This window comes from Lucilia cuprina, chromosome X (genome assembly GCF_022045245.1).
Source record: "Lucilia cuprina isolate Lc7/37 chromosome X, ASM2204524v1, whole genome shotgun sequence".
NCBI classification, from domain to species: domain Eukaryota; kingdom Metazoa; phylum Arthropoda; class Insecta; order Diptera; family Calliphoridae; genus Lucilia; species Lucilia cuprina.
Genome location: NC_060949.1, coordinates 5,803,823 through 5,816,795, shown reverse-complemented (window position 1 = coordinate 5,816,795; position 12,973 = coordinate 5,803,823). Strand labels below are relative to the sequence as shown.

The 12,973-nt window shown below is 30.4% G+C and overlaps 1 protein-coding gene across 1 annotated transcript; it reads left to right on the top strand.

Moving 5' to 3' along the window:
- Nucleotides 1-8,076: 8,076 nt before the first annotated feature.
- LOC124420784 (luciferin sulfotransferase-like) lies at nucleotides 8,077-9,951 on the top strand. The gene is made up of 3 exons (XM_046954939.1): nucleotides 8,077-8,232; nucleotides 8,639-8,771; nucleotides 9,126-9,951. The coding sequence occupies exons 1-3, from the start codon at nucleotides 8,219-8,221 to the stop codon at nucleotides 9,669-9,671; spliced, it is 693 nt and encodes a 230-aa protein (XP_046810895.1). The 5' UTR covers nucleotides 8,077-8,218; the 3' UTR covers nucleotides 9,672-9,951.
- Nucleotides 9,952-12,973: the final 3,022 nt, after the last annotated feature.

Sequence of the window (12,973 nt, the reverse complement as noted above, 5' to 3'; positions counted from 1 at the left end):
TGAAATCCCTGTTCAAATTCTGTTCAATTACAATATTTATAAACACTTAAAAACAATGTCAAACAAAATCAAAAAATAATAAATAAATTATTTTAACAAAAAATTTTACAAAATATGTTTAAAATGTGAATATTCAAGTCCATAAATTCAAAAGTGAACAATAGTGATCCGTTCGCTAAATTAAATACACAATGTGTTTGCGCAAGTTTGCCAGTCTAAATAGTCACTCAAACTTATAAGGGTGCAAATCAATTTCCATACAAGTCAATTGCTAGAATGGAAACATGCACAGGTTGCACAGTTTACGAGGGTTTTGAACGTTTAAATGAAAACCCTAAATATTTTTTTACTAATAAATGGCTAGTGGATGCTTGTTAGGATAGTAGAGAACAAATGAAATCAAATTTTTGCAAATCGGTCTTTAAAGAACGGAATAGGATTGTCAAGAGCATAAAATCTCTAGATTTTATAAGAGCATTTTAGCGTTTTTTTATACCCTTCACCTGTATTATTAAATTATATTGTTACGAAATTGTATTTGCATTTAAATCAACAGTTCTTTACGACCAGTTTTAAGATTCATTATGAATGTTTCTAAACAACATTTGTTTAGAAACATTCTATTTCCGGAAACTTTTATATGTTTTAAGTAACACTTAGTGAATGTGACCGTTAAAACAATGCTGGAAGTGTTCGAAATGGAAATGTCTAGAAGATATTGACAAGGCATAAATTACGCCGGCAAGAGACCAAATCAGTCAGTCTTATATAAAACGTCGTTAAGTAAAGTTAATATAGTCAAGTGTGCTATCGTGTATTAAAGTCTACTATATTGTATTGTTATATAAAAGTGTTTGTGTACAAAACTGTGTAAATAAAGAGTTGTTGTAATTTAAAAACTAATTGGCGCTTTTATTTGCAATAAAAAGAATCCGGTTTATTTTAAAAGTGAAATAAGCGAACGTTTTAAAAGGTAAAACGTAACAATTGGTGTCAGAAGTGGGATTGCATAATAAAAAGCAGTCATGAAGTTCGAAGAACTAAAAGTGCTTCAGTAGTTCTTGAAAGCGTACTAGTGAGCAGCAGAAATAATTACGTACCAGATCGGTCTCACCACCAAGAAACAACCAGCGGGCACTGAGGGGCAAGAGCTAGCTCCCACCCCACAATCTCCATATCAGTAATGCAGCAAAAAAATAGTAATCTTACTTCTAGCCAAACAACTTCTGAAAAGACACGCATCTGTCTTTTCTTAAAAAACCAAGGTAGAACAGCAATTGTGAAACATCAAATAGATGCTGGTGATGCGAGACCTATCAAGCAGGCTCCCAGAAGTATTCCTTTAGCATAACGAAACGAAGGAGTTGGTGAACGAAATGGAGCGGAACGGCGTAATCGGACCATCTTCGAGTCCTTGGACCTCGCCTGTGGTTTTAGTTAAGAAGAAAGATGTCAGCACAAGATTCTGTGTCGATTAATGAATGAGGTCACCAAGAAAGACAGCTATCCTCTACCTAGAATTGATGATACTCTGGACACGCTAGCTGGAACAAAATGGTTCTCCACATTAGACTTGCAAAGTGGATATTGGTAAGTAGAGATTGCAGACAAAGAAAAGGCAACGCAGCCTTTTCTTTGTCTAGTGGTGGACTATGGCAGTTTAATGTAATGCCCTTTGGACTCTGCAATGTTCCAGCATTGCAATTATGTCGTGTATCCGACGACATAATTGTAATGGGGAAGACTTTTGATGAACACCTGAAGAACCTTGATGAAGTCCATAAAAGAATATCAGCGGCTGGACTTAAACTTAGTGTAAAGAAGTGTGCATTGTTCAGAAGGAAGTTAAATATTTGGGGCATTGTGTAACAGCTGATGGAATATCAACAGATAAGGATAAAATAATTTATGTAAAGGACTGGCCTCGCCCGAAAAATCACCACGAATTACGCAGTTTTCTCGGCCTCTGTACATACTACAGACGATTTGTTCCAAATCTTGCCAGTGTTGCTGCAAGCCTACGTGAGTTGACTAAGAAGTCACAACCATTCCAATGGAGTGAAGCACAAGAACAAGCATTCCAGAAGCTCAAGGATCTATTATGTACGGCACCAATTCTGTCATATCCCAGGAAAAAAGTTTATAGTAGATAGCGATGCGAGCGGATATGGAATAGGAGGTGTATTTTCCCAAGTGGTCGATGGTACTAAAAAAAGTCATCGGATACTTCAGTCGAACGCTTTCAAAGTCAGAGAGAAACTATTGTGTTACGCGACGTGAATTCTTAGCAGTAGTTGAGTGTGTCAAGCACTACCATAAGAATCTGTATGGGCAACACCTCCAACTGAGAACCGATCACTCTGCCCTCAGGTGTTTGCTGCAATTTAAAGAAGCCGAAGGGCAACTCGCTCGTTGGATTGAACTCCTTCAGTCTTATGATTTTAGCATTAAGCACATTAAAGGTGGTAATACGGATGCTCTATCGAGAAAAGCAAGGCTGAGGTAAAAGATGAGGATTGGTCTGATTGGTCTACAAGTATTAAATGGCTGCCTATACCGTCTATGGGAGAGAGCAGACGGAAAAAACGGTGACAAATCTAATTGTGGTGCCTACCTCTAAAATAAATGAAGTACTGAAAGAGTTCTATGACGAAGTGGTGGTCATTTTGGTGTGACGAAAACCCTAGAAAGGTAAAACAACGGTTTTATTGGGTCGGTTGTCAACAATCGGTAGCCGATTGGAATTCAAATAGTCCACAATGAATAGCAGGCAAAGGTCCAGTAAGATGTCGTGGACACCTTCAGCAGTACAACAAGCAGTACAAGGTGCGCCATGTAAGAGGATTGCAATGGATGTAACAGGCCCTTTCCCTGTTAGTGATGCCGAAACCGTTACGTTCTAGTGGTTATGGATTATTTCAGCAGATGGCCAGAGGTGTATGCCAGTCGTAGGCGTGTTTGTGAACAACTGGATATGTCGTTATGGAATTACACTCGGACCAGGGCAGAAATTTTGAATCCGCTGTGTTCAAAGAAATGCGCGATTCATACGGAATAAGAAAAAGAAGAACAACTCCACTGCATCCTCAATCATATGGCATGGTCGAAAGATTCAATCGCACACTGGAGGAATATTTGAGAAAAGTGGTTAGTGCACATCAGTAGGACTGGGATGAACACATACCAAAATTTCTGCTGGCCTACCGAACAGCCGTTCACGACTATAAAGTCTCTATAAAGTGTCAAAGTCTACTATATAAGTTGTATTGTTATATATAAAGAGTTGTTATAATTTAAAAACTAATTGGCGCTTTTATTTGCAATAAAAAGAAACCGGTTTATTTTAAAAGGGAAATAAGCGAACGTTTTAAATTGTAAAACGTAACAATATTTATGTTTGATAGTCAAAATTTTTAACTTCATGAAGAAATTGGACTATGACATTGCTTTACAACAATAACATATCCTCCCCACACCAACGAGTTATTTATTTTTTTTTTGTCCATTTTCACACCGTCAAATAGCCCGAAATAGTTTAATTTTTTGTAAACGAGAAATATATTATTGTATTTTGTTGACAATTAATTTTTGAAGAATTTTAATAAAACTAAAAAAAAAGTTGTAAATTTTGGTATTGAATATGGGAAATAATATAAAATTAACATAATGTTTAGCAGATATGAGAATAATCAAATTAAACAACGTGTTTATTAAATGTTTACAGATCAAATGTGCAATAAAAAGATAAACAAATCTTTGAAAGTATACATTTAAATGTTTTATATTTTTCCTAAAATTTTTAAGTACGTTTTTATGCAACTATGTAGGTTTGGAATCAGTTTTGAATGTGGTTGGAGCTACAATACTTATAAAAAATTCTACCAATACATTCTTAGTTGAAAACTCCTTTAGGTACCAACTGACAAACCCCAAATTCTTTATGTTCTTTGGTCGAGACTTTCATTTTGTTTTGTGTTTTCGTCGGCATATATTCTTTGCTTGCGTACATTTCATGTTCGTATATTTCTACTTGCAGGGCTTCAACATTATTGACTTCGAATAATTTGTGTAGAAAAATATTTTTATATTATAGGCAAGCAATAAGAAATATAGAAATATATTAGTAAGTTGCTGCTTAAAAAATTTTATATTTGTCAGTAATCTGCAATAAGCAATAGCTTGTATAGGTAAATATTTTTAGAGAAACTACTAAAAATATTTCGAATTGAATCAATTAAATATTATATATGCTCATACTTACCTATGAGCCCTCTTGTAGAAAATCTCTTTTATAAACAAAATTAAGTAAACATATTCCGGAATAGAGCTAAAAACCAAATTAAATACTTTATTCTTTAGAAAATAATCCACATTTTTAACATGCTGACTGGTGTGGGTATCATATGGTCGGCCATTTAAGTTGGAAAGTTTATGACATTTTCAGAGGTTGGTTCAGATTTTTGCTCATATCTCCGTTATTCAAGGTCGGATAATTATAGATATTACAAACGATATGACAAACTTATATATCTGAAGAATAAAAAGTATATGGTTGTCAGTAAAGGAACCCTAATTCAGGATATCACGTCACTACGAATAAAAGATACGGAAATCGAAAGTGTTCAGAATTTCAAATTCCTTATAAATGATGAATGGCATATATCACGGGAGATAAAATGCCGAATACGAATGACTTTCTAGCCATTTTTCAAATACAATAAGTATTAACTGGTCACGAAAAGCACTCCTGGTCACTTAAATAGGTTCACAGTTTTCTTTACATTTGCAAATTTAATTTAAAAATTGATTTCGGGATTTTTATTATTTTTTCAAATAAGTTAAAGAGTTTCTTATCGTGCTTTCAACCCCAATTTTTAAATAAATTCACTGTAATGTAATTTTAACTTTTGGGACATCCTATTGTAAAGTTTGTATTTTTTTAGTTTTTAGCATCTTGCGGCACATGTAATTCAGCTTAGCTGTAATAGGCGTTAGATGTTCATTTAAATAAACCCTTATCTTACTTAACACCAAGAACTTCTTCTATTTTAAAATTTTGTGCATATAGCTTGGCCTTAGATAAACCGTTGACTAAAATATCACCTCGGTTTAATTGCCTTCTCAGTGAGTTGTTTTCAATTTCTAGAATTTTTGTTTTTGGGTAAAATAGTTAGTCGGTTTCCTTTGATTTTGATAGACTTTTATCCAGATCAGATTTTATTAAATTTAATTGAGACATCATATAGAAAACACCTGTGTTATGCATTTAATTTCGTTTTCAAGCTCCAATAGTTTTGTAGTGTCTAAGTTTGATTCTTTATTTGATGATTGAGTTAAAGAGGATAATGCCATAGAAGAACATGCTTTTCACAAAAATAACAATCCACTCTACGTTTTTTTAATGGTTCCAACATTTCCGAGTTTAAATTTGAGTTTTCTCAATAGCACATTTTGGATGATAATGTTGTTTACAAATATACTTTACATTGGGACGACATTTCAATTTCTATTGAATAACTTCTTTTATTTTAATTCTTTTTTCGTTACATTCATTTACTTTTCGTTCATATTATACCCCTCACCTTCGTTAGAAGGGTATATATAAGTTTGTCATTCCGTTTGTAATTTCTATAATATAATTTTCCGACCGTATAAAGTATATATATTCTGGATCCTTATAGATAGCGGAGTCGATTAAGCCATGTCCGTCTGTCTGTATCTTGAAATCAGTTTTTAGAGGACCCCAGATATCGGCGAGATCCGAATCTTCAATATTTCTGTTAGACATGCTTTCAAGAAGATCGCTATTTAAAATCAGCAAAATCGATCGGTAAACAACGGAGGTATAAGAAAAACCCGAGACAACCTCTGAAAATTTCATCAAAAAATATCATATTTTTTTCATGCTTTGTTAAATAACAACAACCTAGATGTATTTGGTTTTATTCAGCTGTGTATTTTGTTTTGTATACACCTTCTGTATCTACACGAGTTAGTTATTTGAGACCTTAGGACCTCTCCGAAAAATTTTAGTATCAATAAATTACAATATTTTGATTCGAACACGAACTTTATTTTTCAATACACGAAGTTACCGGAAGAGGTAAATTAGATTGTTTGAATGTACATGCAATTTTCAAGAAATAGTACTATGTTATGTTCTAAAAATAATATATATTTATGTAAAATTTAAAATATATTTGAAAGAAAAGGTTTTAAATTGATGTTCGAATACTTGAATTTGGCTCTGTTATAATATTTAGTTCGTGTGGAACAGCATGAGGTTTAAAAAGAGCTTAAGTCAAATTTTGGAACTTGATATTTATTTTTATTTAAGGTGCCATTAGACGAGATGTATTTTAGATATGTACTGTCACTTTTTTTGAATCATTTTGAATCTTGTTTTTTGAATCATTTCAAAAAATGAAGACAGCCACACGACTGTCAAATTTTCCATCTGTATTCTCTCTCAATGTGTGATGGTTTCATTACATATTGCGTTTAGACGATCCCATCCGTACTCTTCTACACAAAATTTTGATAGATCATATTACTTTTGTGATCGTGTAAAGCCGGCTTAAGAGTGAAAAACAAATCGGAATAATGTATGATCTGTTTCAAAATGTTTCGAGACAACTTATGATGATTTTATAAAATTGTTACTTTTAATCGACAAAATGCAAATAATCAATGGCTATAAAATACTTAAAAATTTTTTCACTCATATGTATTCCATAATTAGTAGTAAATTTCATAATTTGTAATAAATTGTAATTAAAAAACAAGACGGAAAGTATAGTCGGGCATGGCCGACCATATAATACCCTACACCATGAGTATATTTTTAAAATTTTTACTTTTTATAAAGAAACTTTTATGTTGAATATTTTTCCAAAATATTTATTCAATTCACAATCTATGTTGTAGCGTTGAATGCGTTGTTGGTATTTTCTATGCAAAAGCTCTATACAACTCATACGACAATTTTTCATATGTTTTTCGAATGTTGTAAGAAATTTTAGTGTTGCCAATTATTTATTTCAACATATAAACAAAAATTCAAACGATTTTAGCATAAAAAACGAAAAAGTGGTAACACTGAAATCAAAAACAAACAGCTGTTTACAAAAACAAAAAAAAACTAAATTTTATTAAAAACAGTTTGTTTAAAATGTGGAATAAAGAAAACAAAAGAATTGAAAATTCAAAGAAATTAATTTGGTTTATTTCGCATGTTTAATTAATCTAATATTTTTTTATCTTTTGACATTGTTATGTGTATTTGTTTTGATTGTTTTTTTCATTGAGAACATAAACTTATGACTTGCTGCAAAGATATGTTCACAATCACTGTTACTACGCTTTAGTAGGTACAATATACAACTTGATTGTGAATTGAACATATGTGTTTTGGTCATTTTGTATTGACAAACAAAAACTACATTACGGAAACCCCATCTATATGGGGAGCACTATGATAATTTTATTTAGAATTGTATAATATTGATTCTTATTCAATAAAGCTAACACTAAGTACCATCCTATCCACTCTAAGTATTTTATTATAACCGCCTTTATTTGTTAATATCTAAATCAATTATTCTTTCTGTAGCACACGATAGTGCACTTTATACTGGTTCCAAGCTAATTAAGGTCTGTTTAGATCAGCGTTGCGCGTTCATATTGTTCTAATTACGAAGATTTTCGGCAATTCACACGTACACAACCCGATCATAAATAAAACTCATAACAAGAGCGTAAAAATTGCAAAAATTTGTAAAACAACAACAAAATTTTCAAACAAGAGAATAACTTGCAAAAAACTAGTACACTCCAAAAACTTTTCAGAAATGCATAATATTAAAAATACATAAAAACAATATTTTTAATACTTTTTTAAACATTTTATATTAAAAGCTTTAATCTTTTTCTAGTTAAAAAAATAGTCAGCTGTTCAAGTGATGCTACTTTATTAATTTACTTTGCTTTATCTGTAAAATTTACAATTTTACTTCTTATAAAATTTGATCATAGCAAGCGTAACTAGGAAATATTTTTTCTAAGTGTTTTTTAGTATTTTCTTACCACTACAATAACAGTTTCTCCTTCTGCGCTTAGCTGGTTTAGATGTGATAGTGTTCTTCCTAGTTTGTATATGGACTTTGGAGAAGATAAATTATGAGTTCAATGGTTTTCCTTGAATATAAGCCGCTTCCCTATGCATTTTTTTCGGTAATTCTTTGGATTATCCGTCTTGTCTATACCTTAGCAAAATTACGTACATTAATACCCAACATACCCGGGTATGTCATACTATTTAAATAATTAAATAGTATAATAAACAATAATTTGTAAAACCAAACAAAAATTAACTGGAATTCTAAAAATGCAAAATACTTTATTGTCCTACAAATTCTGATGAAAAGTAATAAAATGCAACAACAAAAGCATAAAAATTTTAATTTTAATATTTTTTCGTATATACTTCAATATATACTTCTTAACTGTTTATTCGAATTTTATTTATGAGCAAAAAACAAAAATCTCTTAAAAAAATGTATGCAAAAAATTTAGTTGATTAGAAGCTCTATAAAAATAATAAAAACTTCTATTAATCATAATATTACTTTTCAACTAGATTTAACGGCGTAGTTCCAAATGTACCGCACGATACGATCAAAGAGGCAAATAATTTAAAATCCCCTCGTCTACTAAAGTCTCATCTACCCGCAATGCTTTTACCGCAGCAAATTTGGACTAAGAAACCAAAGGTAAACTTATAACTTATATAATAATAAATTAAATTTATATAAAATAAATTTATATAATAAACTTAATAATCACCAATGATCATTTCACGTGAAATATGTTCTCTATTCACTTTTTTGATTCACTAACTTTGTTGTCGTGAACAAAATTCCCCTGTTGTGAAATTTGTTGATGAAATTTTGTAAACTTTGAACAATCTACTATTGTGAATGAATTGTTCACAATAAGTTCACCTTAGCAATTTTCCCTTCGAGGGAAATTAAAATTTCAAGGGAACGAAATGTGCACTTCTACTGCGATAAGGGTAATACATAATAAATTCCTTTATATTACGTATATCTGTTTTTTACTTTTAGGTTATTTACGTATTTCGGAATCCAAAGGATGCGGCAGTCTCATATTTCCATCATTGGCGCGGTATGGTTGGTTACAAGGGGTCCAAGGAAGATTTTGTCCAATCATACATAGATGGTCATGTTAATTTTAATCCATTTTGGCCACATGTTTTGGACTTTTGGCAAATGCGAAGCAGTTCACATGTTTTGTTCACGAGCTACGAACGAATGAAGGGTAATTTATCTGAAGTCATTAAAGAAGTTTGTCAGTTCTTAAATAAGGAAATTACACCCGCTCAACTTTCTTCGTTAGTCGAACACTTATCGTTCGATAATATGAAAAATAATCCAGCTTGCAATCACATTAAAGAATTTGAAAGTATGAAGGCTGCTACCGGTCGAAAAGTCGATGAATTTAGGTTTGTTCGAAGAGGTATTGTCGGCAGCCATAAAGATGAACTGGCATCCAATGTTATACAGGACTTTGATGAATGGAATGATGAAAACTTAAGAGAATACAATTTATCTATTAACGATTTCACCGAATATTCGAAGTACCAGAGTTAAAGGCAATTAAGAGTGATTTTTGTCGTAAATGTATGAAATTTTATTTTCGGTGCCGATTACGGTGTATGCGGAAATATGCCTTAAATGGAATACTGAGTGTGTGATGAAAGTTTTTAATACTTTATTTATTAATTTTTATTTTAAATTGTAATGCTTTCTCTTCAAATGTCAAACTATGATTGACTATGGATTAAACAATGATATTTTTATTTGTTAAAATAATAAATGTATGAAATAATAAAGGAAAAATATTGGATAATTTACAATAAAGGAAAATGGCTATTAATTGTGTTTTTAAATAGAAATATTTGATGATGTAAAGAAATTGGAAGAAGCAAAATAAATAATGAATTCTCGGTTATTACGAACATTTTTCAAGTTCCGACATTTTGGTAACCACCTTAATACAAAAAACTATCTCTTATAACGAAATCGGTTATAACGAATCCAAGTATAATTTTATACAGTTTTCTTTCTATATCGAACTTCAAAATTATGTGTTGAAATAATAAGAAAACATTTAGCTTTGTTGAAAATTTTTTTATTGTTTTTTCCTAATCTATTGGCCATTTCAAAATATATGGATATACAAAAATTAAAATGAAATTTTGAAAGATAACTTACATTATCTTTCTTAATAAATTTAAGCTAATTTGTTAAGAAAGATAATGTGAGTTATCTTGCAAAATTTCATTTTAATTTTGAATATATAAAAAAAATATAATATATATATAATAAAAAAAAAATATTTTATTTCTTTAATAATGCAAGAGTTCTGATATCTCGGACCCTTCCCCAAAATCTGAAATTGTGTATACAATAATAAACAGCATTTAATTATATGAAATATAGGCTTTTGAAATACTCACTTTTATGCATATACTTCTATTTTATAGATATTTAAAAATGTTCATATATTCATTGTCAACAGTTCTCACAACAAATAATTAATTTGCCAAGAAAAACCGTCGAAAACATTTCTAAAATTTACCGTATAATTCGATGGACGTAGTTGTTTCAAAATGGATTAAATTATTCAAATGGATTATTATTTCCTTAGCCCTCATACGACCCTACTCCCCGAATAGGGTTTTGGAGCCCTTAATAATGGCTTCAAGGTCGTTAATTCCCTCTTAAACACTACAATTAAACCCTTCCACCAAATTTTAATAGGATCTGTCTGTCCATATATAGCCTCTTTCAGAAAATCAGTTTTTCATCAATAAATTGCTCAAATAGTATATAGAAATCAAGACAAAGAATTGTTAGGCGCAATTTACATGAAGACTTTTCAGACGTCTGTTTTTTCCAATTCTCTTTTGAGAATCTTCAAAAAAATCATGAACATTTATAAGGTGATTTTTTACATGCAACTATGCATGTCTTTTTTGATGTTTAATTGTATAATCTTTTTTAATTACTTATTCGTAGTAAAAATAAAATGAAATTTTTAACATAAAAACCATTTAATTTGATTTAAAAAAATTTAATTATACGCTATAGTATTTTTTAATGCAAATTTTAATGTTTTCATGTAAAAAAAGACATAATTATTTATTTTACATGAGCATAATATCAACAGTACGAATCAGTTTAAAGAGGAATGTCAAAAACAATCATGAAAATCCCAAATCATGTTTGTTTTCTTACCCCCCATTCTCCTCTTCCCCGCTCACCACCAATCACCGACAAACATGAAAACAGACGCCTGGGCAAACATGAAAAAAAATCATCGTGTAAATTGGGTGTTAATCTTCTCTATATATAAAAAAGTAGCGTTACTGCTGACTGATTCTCATCGCACAGCCCAAACGGCTGAAATTGTGTTTAATTGAAAAATTAGAAAAAGAAATTCGATATTTAATAAAATTTTATTTTTAATAAAAAAATTTATATTTAAATATAACATTACCTTTTATTTTAAAGAAACTTTTATTCATGTTTTTCAATTTATAAAAATTTTGTTGACATTTTAATTTCTTTGTTTTTTTATTTTTCTCTTTGTACTTGTGCAGCGTCGTATTTTTTAGCATTATTTAGGAAAAAACAGAGTTGAATTACTAAAAACAACTAGATTTTGAGTAGATTTTAACGAAATCTAGTTACGAAGTAGATTTTGTTTTGTATGGGAAATCTAATTACACCCAATTTACACGATGATTTTTTTTCATGTTTGACCAGACGTCATGTTTGTCGGTGATTGGTGGTGAGCGGGGAAGAGGAGAATGGGGGTAAGAAAACAAACATGATTTGGGATTTTCATGATTGTTTTTGACATTCCTCTTTAAACTGATTCGTACTGTTGATATTATGCTTATGTAAAATAAATAATTATGTCTTTTTTTACATGAAAACATTAAAATTTGCATTAAAAAAATACTATAGCGTGTAATTAAATTTTTTTAAATCAAATTAAATGGTTTTTATGTTAAAAATTTCATTTTATTTTTACTACGAATAAGTAATTAAAAAGGATTATACAATTAAACATCAAAAAAAGACATGCATAGTTGCATGTAAAAAATCACCGTATAAATGTTCATGACTTTTTTGAAGATTCTCAAAAGAGAATTGGAAAAAACAGACGTCTGAAAAGTCTTCATGTAAATTGCGCCTTAAAATCAAATAGATATGGCTCGAAATCTCTTAAGTACTAGATTTTGTGTACAAGAAAAATTGTAAATACGTCTGTATCTACTCTTTAAATGAGCAGATGGGTGTCTGTTACACCCAATTTACACGATGATTTTTTTCATGTTTGCCCAGACGTCTGTTTTCATGTTTCACCCAATTTACACGATGATTTTTTTTCATGTTTGCCCAGACGTCTGTTTTCATGTTTGTCGGTGATTGGTGGTGAGCGGGGAAGTGGAGAATGGGGGGTAAGAAAACAAACATGATTTGGGATTTTCATGATTGTTTTTGACATTCCTCTTTAAACTGATTCGTACTGTTGATATTATGCTTATGTAAAATAAATAATTATGTCTTTTTTTACATGAAAACATTAAAATTTGCATTAAAAAAATACTATAGCGTGTAATTAAATTTTTTTAAATCAAATTAAATGATTTTTATGTTAAAATTTTCATTTTATTTTTACTACGAATAAGTAATTAAAAAGGATTATACAATTAAACATCAAAAAAAGACATGCATAGTTGCATGTAAAAAATCACCGTATAAATGTTCATGATTTTTTTGAAGATTCTCAAAAGAGAATTGGAAAAAACAGACGTCTGAAAAGTCTTCATGTAAATTGCGCCTTACTTTTTTGAAATTCGTACTTTTAAGGGGTAAAA

Coding starts and splice junctions, on each gene's coding strand:
- LOC124420784 (XM_046954939.1), top strand. Junction 8,772..9,125: donor TTTGGACTAAGAAACCAAAG/GTAAACTTATAA, acceptor TTTTACTTTTAG/GTTATTTACGTATTTCGGAA.